The sequence below is a fragment of the Dermochelys coriacea genome, chromosome 9, assembly GCF_009764565.3.
Source record: "Dermochelys coriacea isolate rDerCor1 chromosome 9, rDerCor1.pri.v4, whole genome shotgun sequence".
NCBI lineage: Eukaryota > Metazoa > Chordata > Testudines > Dermochelyidae > Dermochelys > Dermochelys coriacea.
Genome location: NC_050076.1, coordinates 4,717,040 through 4,734,906, shown reverse-complemented (window position 1 = coordinate 4,734,906; position 17,867 = coordinate 4,717,040). Strand labels below are relative to the sequence as shown.

Sequence of the window (17,867 nt, the reverse complement as noted above, 5' to 3'; positions counted from 1 at the left end):
AAACAATAATATACAAGGACCCCAAATCAGAGAGAGACAAAGCAGACTGCTTCCTAAAACAGAGAGGCACAATTTGCTTTAGTCTGTCTGTTTCCAGACTGACTCTAATTGCTTGCTTCCCCACAGAATCCCTTAGGCTGCAGACAGGACCAGGAAAACACTCTCTCTCTCCCTCTGTGATAGCTTGCAATTTCCAGCCACAGTTATAAAAACCACCATAACAAACTGCCACAAAATGCTCATTGGCCCTTTGTTTGACCTTTTTGGCAGAGGCTAAGGGCTTGGCATTCGAGCCTGCATTATCCCCTCATTCTCATCCTTAGATATGATCCGTTCAGAGCTGAAGCACATGGGGAGGGGGCGGGAGGAGCCAGCAGGGAGCAATCTTGTTCTGCCATTGCCCTTGGTCTTTCTGTTCTGAGAATAAGTAGAAGAGGTTTTTTCTCCGGATATTTCTAACCAGCACTAAACCGACTTCTGAATTAGAAGTACTCATGATAATAGGAGACTAATGGAAAAACATCTAGTCCTGTAGCTTTCTGATGTCAGTCAGCGATCTGGGCACACGAGCACGAATCTTGTTTTGCTGGTTGATTTATTTCATTAAGAAGTTATTGCTTATTCCAGAAAAGATATTTTGTTTTGATTTTTCAAACAATCTGTTCTGACCAGGCAAGCGGACCTTTACATGTGTCTGGAAATTACCAAGCTGTGATTCCTTCCCAGGTCTGGAATCACATAGTAACAGTTGTGTTAGTCAGTGGAGGCCATTTGCTTTGATGCACTTCGATTTCCGATTGGCAACCAGATTCCCCTTGAAAACACTGAAGCAGTTTTTATAGGCCCGATCCTGCAAATGCTCATATCCAAGCACAATGTTTACAGCCAGCAGCACCCAGTAGGATTCACTGTGTTTGCAGGGATGGGCTGTGAGTGAGAGAGGAATCTGATATGCTAATACTTTATATATCTCAACTTGGCACCCACTTGGAGGTCTTTTGAGCACCCAATGGCAAAAATTCAAATGTTCCCAGGAAGTTTAATGCCTGTTTAAGTTTCTCATTTCAGGTGTGTATTCTTTGGATTTATGTTTGGCAAGTACGCTAATAAAATGTCTAAACTTCTTTTTTAAAACATACTAGAAAAGAATAAAAGCTGTTTTACTGAAACATACAGAATTACTTCCATGGCAATTAGTAGGCTTGGCAGAATTCGATTTAAAATTTGTTAAATTTCGACAGAGATCCATGTTTACTTTTTATGCAATTTTTTCTTCCATTTTTATCTATTTTTTCAGGGGCATGAAATTATGTGGTGGGGAGAGGTCAACATCACATGTCAAAATACACAAAGTAAATCTTCTTAAATCAAACTCTGTTTAAGTTCTCAAGCAGCTTTTTTCTTACTTTGCTTCTCTGTAAATGTCGATGATGGTGGAAAGAAATATTTTTTTGTGGGTTTGGAAATGTGTGTACAGTGAAATCAACGTTTACCAACATTTACCGGTGCAAACCTAATCCTTCCAAGCCTAGCAATAAGGGTAAGGATTTGTGGATGGCTGTCAGGGATCTGAAATGAAGCCAGGAGGTATATATAAAAAGCCTTATGTCATCATGATGAATGATGATTCAGGTACAAAGAGTGGGCTTGTGGTTAAAGCACTGGATGGAATTCTCCTGGCTCTGCCATAGATTTTCAGTGTAATCTTGAGCAAATCACTTAGCTCCTTTCTGCTCCAGTTATCCCCTTTGTCCAGACATGAGGGAGGGACATAGCAATGTTTTAAGCACCAGGGCTCTTTGCCAGAGAATGTCAAGGTATGTCCATTGAGATATCACAGGATCGGGCCTGCCTGGCAACTGCTGCTGAGCGCTCCTTCAGGAGTGTGGGGGACAAGAAAGAGATGAGCTTGGTGGAGGTTGAAAGAGGGGTATAAACAGACACACCGTGAGTCTGCATATCACACAGAGGGAGATATGTCGGCATGATTTCAGTGCACTTTGCTTTGTCACATCTGGAAATAAATGGAGATGATGCTTTGGTGTAACAGAGTGCCATACGGTGACTCGCATGGTTATCAGCTGTAGGAACCCAGCAGCGAGAAGCTGACAGTGTGGTTCCTTAACTCCAAGGGAGAGAAGGGAGGTGAGAGTGCCTGTCGGGGAAAAAGGTCTTGGGCTTGGAACGGACAGATTCTTCAGGCGGATCAGCCAAGTTTGGGGAAGTGGCTTGGGCTTGAATTCATTATAAACTAAACTGCAGGTGGAGGGTTTATTTGATTGTGACTATGAGCTAGAAGTGGAAGCTGAGAGACATCTAGCATGGTCCAAACCCAAAGAAGAGCGATTCTGGGACCGGCGTGACAGAAGAGAGACTGAGACAGAGGCGCACTCTACTCCAGTGTCCAAAATACGGGGGCGGGGAGAGTAAGGAAAAGATTTCTGCAAAACTCTTGGGAATCGTAAGAGATTTCTCATCGAAAAGTGTTGAGGGAAACTGTGTCTGACGCTGGGAGAAAGAGACAACGTTGCTATCAGCTGGGAGAGCTGGGCTCAATGCAGGAATCCCTCGGTGACTTTCTCTGTGTCAAGTAGAAGATCAAACTGTGAGTGGTCATAATGGACCTTTCTGGCCTCAAAATATATGGGGCAGATCCTCAGCCAGTATAACCTGGCATAGCTCCATTGACAATTAACACCAGCTAAGGATCTGCTCCAGTGAATCTATGTAGCAAGCTGCTAGTGCCACCAGACCAGGAATGGACATTGGTGTTAAATGGACATGGGATCAAACCCCGGACACAGGCTGTGGTGCTGACCCAGGGTTGATTGTGCCCCTTCTGACACATGTTGACAACATTTGCGTATCTTGTCATGCCTCTTTGAACTCTGAGAGGACTTTGTTTGGAGACAGCTGGGAGTGCTACCTACAGTTAGTGTGTCTGGCTGGTTGATTCTCCCACAGGGAAACAAGGCAGTCTGGGCCTATATTCTGCTTCTTTGCAAACTTTGGCCTTGGGCAGGGCAAGTCCTTGCCTGGTGCACAACAGGGTGTGCCGTGTAGGTGGAGCAGAAGCTATGCATGGGGCACCAGACGGATTAAGCACTGGAAGCCAGGATTTATTAGCCAGGATGGGTAAGGAATGGTGTCCCTAGTCTCTGTTTGTCAGAGGGTAGAGATGGATGGCAGGAGAGAGATCACTGATCATTACCTGTTAGGTTCACTCCCTCTGGGGGCACCTGGCATTGGCCACTGTCAGAAGACAGGATACTGGGCTGGATGGACCTTTGATCTGACCCAGTCTGGCTGTTCTTATGAGCTGTCCTATGGGCTGAACTAGAATAAGTATCAAGCCCTTGGTATGTCTGATCCTTATTTGTGGGGCCACAGGGTTACGTGCAGAGAAGGTGTAAAAGTGTCCAGGAAGAGGGAAATTCTCCCTCTGAATATAGTCATAATTATTTATTTGTATTACTGTGTTGCCTCGGAGTGCTTATCATGGACTAGGGCCCCATTGTGCTAGGCGCAGTACAAACACAGAACAAGATTCAGAGGGTAATCTGGTCATATTTATGTAATGTAGGAAAGTGAAGACACAGGAAGAGTCAAGGTCCATCATTGCCCAAACCTGCTGGAAGTTTCCTTGACCATCCTTTACTTGTACAGCACCTAAGACAGGGAGGCACCAATTCTTGGTTCAGTTACTTAGGTGCTTCAGTGATACAGGTAATATACATGTCCAGCTACTGCTAACAGATGCTCAATGGGTCAGTGCAAGAGGATCCCCCCCCATCCCCAACATCCCTGACACCATGAAAATTATCCCTGAGATCAATACAAAGGGGACACATGATGCAATTTTAAAGCAACACATTTAACACTGATACAAAGAAATGATTTTACATAATACATAAATAACCTGTGGAACACACTGCTTCATGGTACTGCACAGTCTAAGATTTAGGATTAAAGACATTTCTCTGCATAATAAAAACATGCCCAGCTCTGTTGTTTTAGGATAGCAATTTATAACGGCTACAAACCCTCATGCTTCACGGCATAAGCCACCAACGACTGCATGGGGTGAGGAAGAAACTACCATCAGGGAAGCGTTGGTCCATAATTTTGCACTATGGAGGTTTTGCTCTTTTCTCTGAAGCAGTTGGCACTGGCCCCTCTCTGAGACAGGATACCAGATGGCACAAGACATCTGGTCAGCTCTTTCGGTTCTACCAGAGTCTGTAATAGAGCAAGGTCTAAAAACCTTATTTCATTTGGCACCTGACCCAATCTCTCAGTGCCTGCTGTTTCCCAGGACTCCCCACCCACACCCCCTCACATTGCTTAAGTAGCCGAAATCCTGCTCACTACATCTCCTATCGCTGTCTCCCCCTCACTATACAGTGGGTGCGTGTGCATTGCTGATGTTCAAAAGTGAAAGCAAACTGCGGTGAAAGCCGGGGAAAGGCGTTCTGGATGTTGCCAGCTGATGTCACCCCCATTTCTCTGGTTAAGGAACCCCTCTGAGTGCTTTGTGAGAAGTGCTTTCAACCCAGCCTCCTGGCAACTTGGAGTTAGCCCCCAGGGCTCTCACCTGGAAGATAAACAATTGAGCTGCCAGTCGGTCATGGTGTGAGGACACGGGACGGTTGTTACCGAGGGAGCCCGTGTTTACTAAAATAACGTCTGCAAGCAGGGCTTTGGAGCTGTGCTCTGGCTCCACTCCAGCTCCAGGCAAAAACCTGCAGCTCCACTGCTCCGGAGCTGCTCCGCGCTCCAACTCTGGGCTCTGCTCCGAAGCACTGTCAAGTGACGAAACTCAGCAGCAGCCCCCGGATCAACATTTGGGTTGTTTGTTTAAAATACTAATATTTTCATTTTAATCCACACAGACACAAATGCCCACAGGAGAGCCAGCAGTGAGCCTTTCTGTATGATAATGCTGGCTGCACAGAGTTTTATGCTTTATCCCAAAGCAGCCAGAATTACAGTAAACTTTCTCCCAGGAAACCAAATTCAGGGCTGGAGTTAAACTAACCTGTACTCCTCCCCCCCCCCCCCCGAGATCTTCTTCAATGCCCTGGCTTTCGTGCCACCCTATACACCATTCTGCATACTTCACATGTCCATGTCATCTAAGGAGGACACAGGGAAAGAGCTCTCTCGGGGCACCTCTGAACGAGTAGTATTATTGCTCTCTATTAGTGGTTTGTATGAGAGCAGATCCTAGAAACCCTAATGAGGGCTCCATTGTGTTAGGTGCTGTACAGACAATCACAGGTTTGTTACCAGTCCTTGCATCTGAAAAAAATAAAGGGGAAAAAAGAAAAAAATATCTATCCCCAGGACCACAAATCTCCCTCTTTATGTAGATTTGCAGGTAACTCCTCCCATGCGGCAGTATGTCCACTGGGCATTGATTTAGGGACACCACAGCTTTCTCTAGAGACTTGCTATTCTGTGGTCAATATGGCCACTATCAGCTTTCTCCCTGGATGTATTTGAGACTTTCCTAAGGGGTTAAAGTGCTTCTGGGTTCACTGCAGTGAAGATGTAGAAGAGCTGGCATGTGGCTCCTCAAGCCTTGGATCCAAATATCTCAGAACAATTTGCAAACATTAATTAACCCTCATAAGCCCTGTGTGAAATAGGTGGATGATGTTAACTCCCTTTGGCAGCTGGGGGAAACTGAGGTACAGAGCAGTTAAATGCCTTGTTCAAGGTCATACAATGAGTCAGTAGCACGGATGGGAGTAGAACCCAAGAATCCTGACTGCCCAGTCTCCTGCTCTAATTGGCCTCATTTCCCTCTCCCTGCATGTTGAACTTCGCTGGCTCGTTTGCACTATCTTAAGCCTAAATTCTGTGGTTTTCTGTTGTAGATTTCCCTCTGCCGCCGCCACCACCACCACTTCCTGGAGATGATCTCGGGAACCTCCCAGCGCCTCCTGGTGCCTTTCCCCCACCACCCTCTACAGATGAGGCTGGTTTCAGTGTGCAGGTAAGGCAGTCTGGGTGTTTCCTGATCAGACAGGTCATAGTTGGGATGGACTATGAGCTGCATGTTCATAGTGATCAAACAAGAGGTAGAGGAATGTTGTGGTTTGAGAATGGAGAGAGGTAAATAGTGGTGTCCTCCAAGGGCCTGTACTGGGACCAGTCCTATTCAACACATTCATAAATGATTTGGAAAAGGGGGTAAACAGTGAGGTGGCAAAATATGCAGAAGATACAAAACTACTAAAGATAGTTAAGTCCCAAGCAGATTGCAAAGAGCTACAAAGGGATCTCTCAAAACTGGGTGGCTGGGCAACAAAATGGCAGATGAAATTCAGTGTTGATAAATGCAAACTAATGCACACTGGAACACGTAATTCCAACTATACATATAAAATGATGGGGTCTAAATTAGCTATTACTACTCAAGAAAGAGACCTTGGATCATAGGTGGATAATTCTCTGAAAACATCCACTCAATGTGCACTCAAAAAAGCGAACAGAATGTTGGGAATCATTAAGAAAGGGATAGATGATAAGACAGAAAATATCATATTGCCTCTAGATAAATCCATGGTGCACCCACACCTTGAATACTGTGTGCAGATGTGGTCACCCCATCTCAAAAAAGATCTATTGGAATTGGAAAAGGTTCAGGAAAGGGCAACAAAAATGATGAGGGGTATGGAATGGCTTCCATATGAGGAGAGATTAATCAGACTGGGACTTCTTAGCTTGGAAAAGAGACAACTAAGGGGGGAGATGATCGAGGTCTATAAAATCATGATTGGTGTGGAGAAAGGAAATAAGGAAGTGTTCTTTACTCCTTTGCATAACACACGAACTAGGTGTCACCAAATGAAATTAACAGGCATCAGGTTTAAAACAAACAAAAGGAAGTATTTCATCACACAACGCACAGTCAACCTGTGGATCTCTTTGCCAGAAGATGTTGTGAAGGCCAAGACTATAACACGGTTCAAAAAGGAACAAGATAAGTTCATGGAGGATAGGTCCACCAGTGGCAGGATGGGCAGGGATGGTGTCCCTAGCCTCTGTTTGCCAGAAGCTGGGAATGAGCGACAGAGAATTGATCACTTGGTGATTACCTGTTCAGTTCATTTCCTCTGGGGCACCTGGCACTGGCCACTGTCGGAAGACAGGATACTGGGCTATATGGACCTTTGATCTGACCTCGTACGGCCATTCTTACGTTCTTATGAGATCCCTTAAAACCAAGTCAACTGTAGCTGTTTGCTTCCCGAGTGGGAAAATATTTGACCCCCAACATGCTGGGTTATTAAAGGGACATAGGGCTTGATCCATCTCTCGCCGAAGTCACTAGGTCCCAACTTCTTGACTTGAATGGGAACTGGGTCTGGTTCAGGGAGTCTGCTCTTGAAGAAGCACATGTGCAGTGAAACGTGTTACACCTTTCCTTGTGGATTTCCTTTGCCACTTGGACAAGGTCCTGATGGATCCTGGGATGGACTGTTACAGAAAACCCTGAGCTGAGTCTCTAGAGACTTGACTTAAATTCCTAGCTTTGCCACATGACCTTGAGCATATCTCTTAATCTTCCCTGTGGCCCAGTTCCCTGTCTGTAAAATGGGGATAGTAGCAGAGGAGTCTTGTGAGGATAAATACGCTAATTTCTGTGAGACATTCAGAGCTAAAGTTCTCCTTTCGAAGTGCAGAGATAGAATATGGTCTTGCAGTGGGGTATACAGACCCTATCCAGCGTCTGGCTGGAAGCAGGTTAACATTCTTGAGCAAGGACCATGGCTTCAGTGCCATTAAATGCCAGGATTATCAGGGAAACTGGCAGCATGGGCAGTCCTAGCTTTGGGAATTAGGTGATTTCGTGGCCAATGTTGTTCTGTCTCTTACCTCTCTGAGAAGAGGGGATGTTAGAGTGATGGTCAAGGCAAAGCAAGTGACACAGCACCAGGCCTGTAGCTTGGCCTGCCTCAAACAAGGTCATTGATGACAAACTCTGATTTTTAGAATTGTTGAATTTAAGATTTAAAGAATTCTTGTTTGCCAGGAATCTAATCCGTCTGTGGACATGTCTAATGATGCTCCCCAAGAGGTCTGAGAAGATGGCATTGCTGAGTTTCTGTCCAATTCACTCTCATTTTCAGACCTACATGCCTTGTTCTCATGATCTGGGCCAGCTATCTGCGCAGGCCTTTTGGCTGGTAGCTGAAACATGCCTATTCATAGAAACACCAGCCACACTGGTTCTTCTTGGGTTAGCTCATCACAGAACTCTGGAAAGCCAGGGCAAGATCAGTGTTAACAACATTGTCCTTGGTTTAAGTTTCAAATGAAATTCCTTTACATGGTATTGTAGTCTAATGGGACATATGCCCAGGGTCAAATTCTGATACACTAGCCTAAGTCCAGTGTAACTTCACATCCTCCACTATGGATTAACACTGAAGCTGGCCCTATGCATGTATTGCTTTTAATCCACTTTTCTTTTATTTTAATTACTGCGAAAGGGTAGAAACTGTCAATAGTTGGTGCTAATTCAGGAATCCACAGGGTTTTGTTGCAAAATCAGCTTTTCAACGTGCAGAAGTAACAAAAACACATCAATAGAGAGGAATAAGGATTAAGACAGGCAAGGGCAAGCAATAATGGAGGAAAAAATGCGTTTTAGATACTTGGCTCTTTTGATGAATCCTGATAGAGGGTTCCAGGTTGGACTAAAAGACGATTGTGGTTCTGTTCGTTCTGCTGTTTATTTCATATTTGTATCTTAAACCCCTCAGTAAATGATAATATTGAGGCTGTTCTTATTTGCCATAATATTTCTCCAGAGAACTATGATAAAAGCTTCTAACCAATCATTTTCACATCTATTGAGAAAGGATGGTCTAAGGGGTAAAGCACTGGACTGGGACTCAGGTGACCTGAGCTCAATTCTATTTCTGCTCTATACTTCCTGTGTGACCTTAGATGAATAACGTTATTTCTGTGCCTTAGTTTCCCCATATGTAAAGTGTGGATGATGATACTTTCCTACCTGAGAGAGGAGTGGGAAGGATAAATCTATAGTGATTGTGAGGCAGTTCAGATGCAGCAATAATGGGAATGCAATGAATTGGGAATGTGTCAGTACAACTTGTGAATTCTGATTGATATTGCAAAGTTGCATTATGAAAAACTGCTGAAACATGAGTGCTTTTCTGTGTGTTGATCCACCATTGCTGACAGGGCCTCTAGCAGGAACACACCAGACAGGGACAATGGGGAATACTTTAAATGTTAACGATGGTTCTCAGCCCTTCCAAAGGTTATGCTAAAAAACAGCTCATGCCTTGGAAATCAAGGGTGGTCTACCCACCGAAGGCAGGAGGAAAGGTAAGGGCAGTGGAAACCTACCAGGATTAGAACAAAAGAGACCAGGTGACCAATAGGGGTTTAAATAAAGAACACTGGAACAGGGAGCCAGGCAGGAAGAAGACACACGGGGCAGGAGAGAGCAAGGTCACAGACAGAAGCTGGGTGAGGGGCTTCAGAAGGGAGAGATCAGCATGTAGCAGCCCCACAAGTCAGGGGGGCCCTGATGGCCCCAAGGACTCAGACCCCAGCCCGAAGAATGCTCTGGAGTGGTGAGGAAATGGAGACAGGGGCATGTATTCTGTATGAGCTGTGCCCTCTTCTGCTTTATGTGCTCAATAATAAAGAGCAGGAAGAAGCTGGACTGTGCAGACTGCATGTGTGTTGGCTACGTTATGGTTTCTGCGTGCCCCTGTGAGAATTAAACTGTAACCAGAAGCTTCACCTTTTTTGGGTGGAGTTCTGGGAGAAGGTTGTGTTTACATCACTGGGGCGTCTTGGGGGTCAGCACTGGTCCCAAAGGCCTAAGGCAGGTGGGCTGAGGAGCCCCGTATACAAGAAGGGGTGGCAGACTCAGTCACTTCCTAGGAAATGTGCCAGAGTTACCACAGGAGGAACCAGTGCTGCAGCCTTCTGAGCCTTTAGAAGCTTAAGGGGATCCAGAGTGGCGGAGGTTTGGATTCCCCTTGGCACAGCCGTCTTAGGGGGTGGCCAAGAGGGAAGGTTAAAAAAAACTGAGCAAGTTCAGTCTTGAGAAAAGCAGACTGAGGAGGGACCTGGGAACAGTCTTCAAATACATGAAGGGCTGATCTAAAGAGGATGGGGATCAATTGTTCTCCATGTCCACTGAAGGTAGGACAAGCAATGGGCTCAATCTGCAGCAAGGGAGATAGATATTAGGAAAAGCTTCCTAGCTCTAAGATTAGCTAAGATCTGGAACAGGCTTTTAAGGGAGGTTGTGGAGTCCGTGTCATTGGTGGTGTTTAAGAACAGGTTGCACAAACCCCTGTCAGGGATGGTCTAGATTTACTTACTTGGTTCCTAGACTTGATGATTTCTCAAGGTTTCTTCCAGCCCGACATTTCTGTGATTCTGTGTTGGGGCTATGTAAGTAGACAGATAGGACTACACTATGACTGTACAGTGAGTGCCCTTCAAATTTGCCCTGTTGTGAAAGATTCTGTCGTCTTCGGTGACTTTTCCTCTCTTTAAATTGGGAATTGTATTGGGTCTGACAGAATCTTTCAAACCAGTGGAACTTTTTAAAGGTGCTGACTGTAATTCTAGATAAAACGTTTTATTTTAGAAATTCTATTGATGAAGATCATGCCATAAATATTTGATTAAATTCCTCCATGAGTTACTAATATTGACTTAGATGGTTACAGCTGTGCAAGAATTTTAAAATGTAACCTATAACCTACGGAGTAGCAATTATTATAGTAACACCTAGTTCTTTTATAATGCTTGCCATCCCTTGATCTCAAAGCAACGTCACAAAGGAGGTCAGTATCATTATTCCCATTTTACAGATGGGGAAACCGAGGCAAAGTTGGTGCTCAACTTGGACAGTGAAACCTAAGCACTTAGTTTCATGCTCTAATTTTCTTGCAGTAACACCCCATTGCTGCCATGTTTGGATGCACAGCACTATAGGGGGAGGAGAGGTTTAAATCCTCTTTATGGATATATTTTAAATGGTTTTAAACAAGGTGAGGAAAGGGGAAAATGAGAGGAAAATGAAATCTTCTTGAAAGATCCTCTTAATTGAAATTAACTGGGAAACCCTGTTCCCAGAAAGGTGGTGAGGGCACAGCTGATGGTATTTTTGGCAAATAAGGAGAAAAACAAAGAGGCTATTGCCACATTGGCTTGTGCTCAATTAAAAATACAAAAACAAACAACAACCCGAAAAGTAAGAAAAAACCCAGACAGGAAGAAAAATGCAGTCGACGTTTGCCAAAGAGAAATCAACAGATTGGGGAAGAGAGAGAGATTTTGTTTTCGGATTTCTAAGAAGGAATTATAAACAGCATAGGGGGAAAAAATGAGAATCTGTCAACAATTCTCTCTAGCATTGTCCCAGATGTATTGCTGTGATGCAGATAGACCACAGCTAATAGCAGTCATGTGGCGTTTCCCTTCATTGTTGGGCAGTATGATCTAGTGGTTAGAGCATTGCCCAGGGACCTGGGGAACCTAGACGTTGTTCCCACCTTTGCCACTCACACTCCGTGGGTGAAATTCACACTTGGGCTGTGGAGCAGCACGAGTTCTGCATCACTGATGTCTCATATATAAACCCCGTTATGGTGAGTTCACTGCTGCACAGGGCTCTGTGCTGGCATCTTGTTCTTCTCCTTGGCTTTCCTCTGCTTGGTGGTTGTACCACTAAAGAAGACAGCTGAGAGCCCCTAAGCCTCCAGTTTGAAATGCTTAGAGCTCTTTGAACGACATGGTCAAATCCTGAAAGAATCAGCTCAGCCCTCTGTTCTGGGGTATGATTCAGTCCCTGGGTTTGGATGAGCCCTGTCTGTTCTGCTTGGACAGGAGAGATCCCATGATTCTTCTTAGAAGAAGAAGAAGGGTTAGCCCTGGTGTCCTTGGCCAGCATTTCAAAGACTCGGCTGAAAACCTTGGCAAGTGAGACTGGCATGTCCCTATTCTGCCTTAGTTACCCTAGAAAGGGCACACAGATTTACTGAAGAGTCCCCATGCACTTTTGTAAAGAAGGTAAGAGGTTGAATTGCGTTCGGTTTTGCATGGGAGAATTTTGATAGACATTCCATTAGCTCCTCCATGCTCCAAACCGCTGAGAACAAAGTGGGGAGCTCAGAAATCAGGAAGTGCCACTGGAAATGCTGGTTGCATTGTTTGTCAGAGAGACACACAGGTTTCCAGATGCAGCAGGGGCTAGTGGAGAACTTGGTCTGAGTAGAACGAGAGCTGCTCCAAGCAGACAAGTTACTTGAATGGCAGACCTGCAAAGGGTTTCCCTCCCTTGTTCCTTTGTCCTGACTGTTTGGTTTATAAACTCTTTGGGGAAGGGATTGTCTCTTACAACATGTGTGTACAGCTCCTAGCACAGTACGGACCTGGTCCTCTAGGCACAACTGTGATACAAGTAATAATAATATCTATGTCTTACATAGTACTTTTCACTAGCAGATCTCAAAGCACTTTATAAAGGAGGGGAGTGTCATTATCTCCATTTTACAGATGAGGAAACTGAGGCCTAAAGAGTGGTGAAGTGACTTGTTCAAGGTCATTAGGGGGCCAGTGGCAGAGCCATGTCACCTGAGTCCCAGTTCAGTGCTCTATCACTTAAGCATACTGTCTCCCTATCATGAATATTAATAAGTTATGAATAGTAATAAAATCTAGAGCCAATGAGGGTACATTTACACTGCAGTTAAAAACCCATGACTGATCCATGCCAGCTGACTTGAGCTAAAGGGCTGTTTCATAGATATTAAGGTCAGAAGGGACCATTATGATCATCTAGTCTGACCTCCTATTGAATTGCAATGTAGACATTCATATGCTGGCTGGAATCTAGGACCCTGCAAAGCGGGAGGGTCCCGGAGCTTGGGCTGCAGCTGAGCCCAAATGTCTACCGTATGATTAAAAAGCCCCTTAGTGCAAGCCCTGCCAGCCCAAATCAGCTGGTCCGGGCTAGCCAGTCCAACTGCAGTGTAGACGTACCGTGCGTCTCCTTGCTGGCTGGGCAAAGAGGGTGGGAAGAGAGGGTTTTGGGGTTCCGAGAAGTGACTAAAAATGGAGGTTAGAATGGAAACACTTCTGCAGCCTTAGCCATAGCAGTCACCAGCGCTCCCACAGTGCCAATATACCCGCACGGTAGACCCTGGGATGTTCAGTGCGGGAAGAGGCTTTTCCCTGCCATTCTATAATTCCTCTGTGGAATACCTGTCGTCGGCAGAGGATGGACAGACTGCACGACTGGGGGAGGAGAAGGGGCATTCTGCTTTTCTGGTGGTTTGCTACGGAATTTTGTAAATTGGGAAACACGCCGCTCAAAGCATCCTTCCTCCAAGAAACTGCTTAGTAGAGGCCTGGCTCTCTTCTCCCAGCCTCGCACTCCCTCTCCCAGCGAGTGAGAGAGGCAGACACAAACACAGGCTTGCTCCCGCCAGTGTCAATGGATTAATGTGTGAGCAGCGGCTCATCCCTTTAAATAGAGGTTGCTAGGCATTTCGCTGGCTTCCTCCCAGTGAATGTTAGTGGCGTTGCCTCTTCACTGCGGTGACTCATCTGCTAAGCTAGCGTCCAGCTAAAAAGGACAGCCTTTTTGGTTTTTTTGAAGTGCATATAGAGACGAACCTTTGAAACAAGCGGCATTCTTGCCAGGAGAGGGTGCTGCTTGTACTGGCTCCACTCTGTTCTTTAGTGAGAATCACAGCTGCTATGTGCCTTTAAAAAATAATAAATTGCATTCCTTTTAGTGTTTCTGAGAGGTAGAGTAGGCCTAGGATGGGGGGAAATATGTTTAGCCTTCCTTTAGTGCTGGGTTTTATTAATTGTTGGCCTGAGTTGGGGGACGGATTGGGCTCAGGTGTGCAATACCAAGGAATGACTGTAAGAGTTTGGGGCATTAGCTAATGGCCAGGCTTCACTGTAGCTGGAAATGAACGGTGGCGTTAGCTGATTCTCTGTCAGTAGCACTCCAGGTTGTGCATGTTTGCTTCAATTCGAGGGCATTCTTCTGCAGGTTTCATAGGCTTCGAGAGCCTGAAGTGTAAAGCTGTAGCCCATTTTCCCAAATCCCCGTGATAAGAAACTTCCTTATATGTGAAATTGAACCATGTACCCTCTAACTTAAACCCTCTTATACCTTATTTTATCCGAATGCTGTTAATGTCCCTAAAACATTTTGCTGAAACAGGGTTCTGCTGTGTTCTTTGTTAAAATCAAACGAAATAAATGTCAGGTGTCTAAATGCTCACATATACTTTGTATGAACAAATATGTGTGTGTGTGTAAATACATATAATGCATAAGTGTTTATAAAGCATGCATGAGAATATATGATATGTGGGTATATAATATAGACTGGAAATATACATATAGCTGGGGAATAGACACACATTTTATCCCTGCTTTTTTTCTCCCATCACATGAGTAGTATGATCAGTAAGTCCAGTAATAGAAGTGGGGGTGGGGGAAATGGGGAGGTTGTGTTGAGTATTTCTTCCAATCAGACCTTGATTCAATTCATCTTATAAGCAAGCACATGTGTTGTTTCACAATGCTAAACCACAGTCTATTTTAAATCTTCTATAAATCTCTGTTCTTATTTATATGAAGTTTCAGCCCCTACTCTCTTCCGAATAGACAACAATGTTGATTATAAACAGCTAATTTTACAGAAACCGGAAACATTTTAACAGTATAGCATAAGTTAGTTTTGCATCTAATCTCTCTGCTTGGATATTAATATCTTGCTATGTTATATTCGTATCAAAGCGCCCTGGGCAAGGGGTATAAGGGAAACACAACTGTAAATAGGCTTGGCAGAATTCATTATTTATTTTTTATAATTTTAACAGATAATATCTGTGTATAATTTTAAGCATTTTTAGTTATTTTATCGATTTATATTTTCAGTAGCATGAAGTTGTGGGAGTGTCAGACAATTATGTAAGAATCTCTAATAGGTGCTCAAACAAGTTCTGTAGATTTCGATTATAAGCAATGGAAATATTTTTTCGCCAGTTTGTGTGTTTATGGTGAAATCAATGTTTACACATATTTACCAAGTTAAAAAAAATCTATTCCTTCCTTAGAGATTTTTAAGGCCTGGCTTGACAAAGCCCTGGCTGGGATGATTTAGTTGGTGTTGGTCCTGCTTTGAGCAGGGGATTGGACTAGATGATCTCCTGAGGTCCCTTTCAACCCTGATATTCTATGATTCTATGATTCTAAGCCTAGATATAGCCAATGAATGATTTAAAAATTAAGATTATTTATTTATTATTTGTGTTACTTCTATTATAGTAGTGTCCAAAATGTACAAGGTGCTGCATAGACTGAATTATTTGGCTAGTGGATTGTACCTTCCTCTGTGTTGGAGGACACTGAGCATGCTGAGAGAGAATGTGATACAGATGATAAAGAATAATAGGAAGACCCACAGGAAGACCAAACAGAAAGCTGACAAAGTTTGGCTCCTAGTGTGACAGGTCTTCACAGGGTGCAACCTGGACTGTGTTCCACCAACCTGGGCTCCCTCTCACACTGTGATGTTGTTGCTAAGCCACAAACCTCTGGCAGGTACTTCACTTACACAGTCAGGGACACACTCAACTGAGTTACATGAATACTTCTCCCAGCCACTCATGAACCAGCAATAGAGAGACTACAGCCAATTCTCCCTCCCGCCCCCACCTCCCCGGACTTGCACCCCAGGGCTGTTCCATCCTGCCCTGGTCAGAAGCCCAAGCAGTGTAAGTTCATTAAGTTTGCCACTTCTACAAAGGAAAGTGGACGTGCAGCGGCCTTTGTAACTTGAGCAGATTTCCCAAGCACTTCAACCAAAACACACTGTTTTAGATAAAATATAAAACAGATTTATTAATTACAGAAAGATCAATTTTAAATAAGTAGTGAGCGTAGAGATCAAAGTTGGTTACCTAAGAAATAATATAAATTTGCAGTCTAAGTTCTATAAACTAAACAGGATTTGACTCAAGCAGCATCTCACCCTGATAGACAGTGCAAGCAGGTCACAGATCTTCAGTACACAGGCTGGAACTCATCTCTAGCCCAGGACCACCTTCTCCTTGTCAGTCTATGTCCTCCAGATGTGTTTCCAGGTGTTGAGTCGTGGGGAGAAAGTGAGGCCCAGTGATGATGTCACTTCCCCTCTTTTATAGTTTCTTCCAGCTTGCTGGAAAGACCCTTTGCTATGATGTGAGTCAAGCAGCCTCCATTGTCTACGCACTCCCTCTGAGAAGTCTCCATTGTATACAGATCCTGGGATAGTCCTTGGGAGTGTGGATTCCCTTCAATGGGCCATCAGCATGTCTGGCTGCTCCACTGTTGTATCTGAAAGGCTGGTTGTGGGTGTTCCCAACCCCACAAAGTATTTCAGTAACACACACAGAGCAAAACTTAATAACTTCACATACAATGACAGCACACCCAATCCAACAGAGTATACATGTTCAACAGATCAAGACTTTTAAAATGATACCTCACAAGGCCTACTTTGTACAAAACCTATCATAATTATAGGACAGTGGTGAATATGGGAGTGCTGTTCTGAGGCACAGAGTGTAACACCTAGTGTAGACCCAACTTGGCTGACAGAGGTCATAAGGGAGTAGGAGAGTTATGCTGTCCAGGCTTGGAATATTTAGACAGAGGAAAGGGAGTTTTGAAGAAGTAGCCATTCTGCCATTGGTGCTCCCACCCAGGAAAGGGAGCAAATGAGATCATAGTAGAATAACATTCTCCTGATCCCAATTTGAAGTGCCATTAACAGCTGTGAATTAACAGACTGGTTCTTCCGCAAAGGATCTCTGCAGAAGCAGCTGTGCTAGTGTTCCAGGCTGTAAAGTCCACATTGCACTAGGGAACGCCAAAGCAGCATCCGAGATTCAACTGAATGGTCCACTGGCCACAGTACAGAAGGGTATTTCTAAAAGATCAGCTGAAGCAAATTACAGTGCCCTGGCTTCCTGTGTGAAGATGAAGTTTAAAAGGACGCAGAGTAGCAGCTGTGTTAGTCTGTATTCGGAAAAAGAAAAGGAGTACTTGTGGCACCTTAGAGACTAACAAATTTATTTGAGCATAAACTTTCGTGAGCTACATCTCACTTCATCAGATGCATTCAGTGGAAAATACAGTGAGGAGATTTATATACACTTATATATATATATATATATATATTTACATTTATATAAATCTCCTCATTGTATTTTCCACTGAATGCATCCGATGAAGTTATATATATATATATGTATATATTTATTTACATTTATATCAATCTCCTCACTGTATTTTCCACTGAATGCATCTGATGAAGTGAGCTGTAGCTCACGAAAGCTTATGCTCAAATAAATTTGTTAGTCTCTAAGGTGCCACAAGTACTCCTTTTTTTTTAAAAGGATGAAACCTTTCAATAAAGCCAGGGAAGGTGGAGTGGTACAGAGAGAGAGAATTTGGAGAGAGAGGGACCAGTGTTTCTATTTGATTCTTTAAGCCTGGCTGTATTCTGTGATAATGAATCAGTACAGTGCACGGTAGAATAATGAGGTACTGATTCTGGAGGCTGGTCTGTTGTGTGGTTTAAGTTTTACATCAAGTAGCCCTGTGCAAAGTAGACTAACATTTAAAAAAAATAAATTTCAGCCCTTTTGCTGGAGAACATTTTGCACTGGGGCAGTGGTAACTGTGCTGCATGCCAAGAAACACCCAATGCCCAAAACTCCCAGAGCTAAAGCAACATTCCTTTCTCTCCCTCTTAGTTCCATCACATGAAAAAAAACAAAGCTTTG

General features: G+C 44.0%; 1 protein-coding gene across 6 annotated transcripts in view; it reads left to right on the top strand.

The window, feature by feature from the left end:
* The window catches only part of LOC119861738 (LIM domain containing preferred translocation partner in lipoma), a 523,166-nt gene that overhangs the window by 297,607 nt on the left and 207,692 nt on the right, over positions 1–17,867 (top strand). For all 6 annotated transcript variants that reach the window (XM_043491737.1, XM_038417228.2, XM_043491736.1 and 3 more), the window contains one exon: positions 5,883–6,001. In XM_043491737.1, coding sequence (XP_043347672.1) covers positions 5,883–6,001 — 119 coding nt within the window. The remainder of the gene's footprint in view (positions 1–5,882; positions 6,002–17,867) is intronic.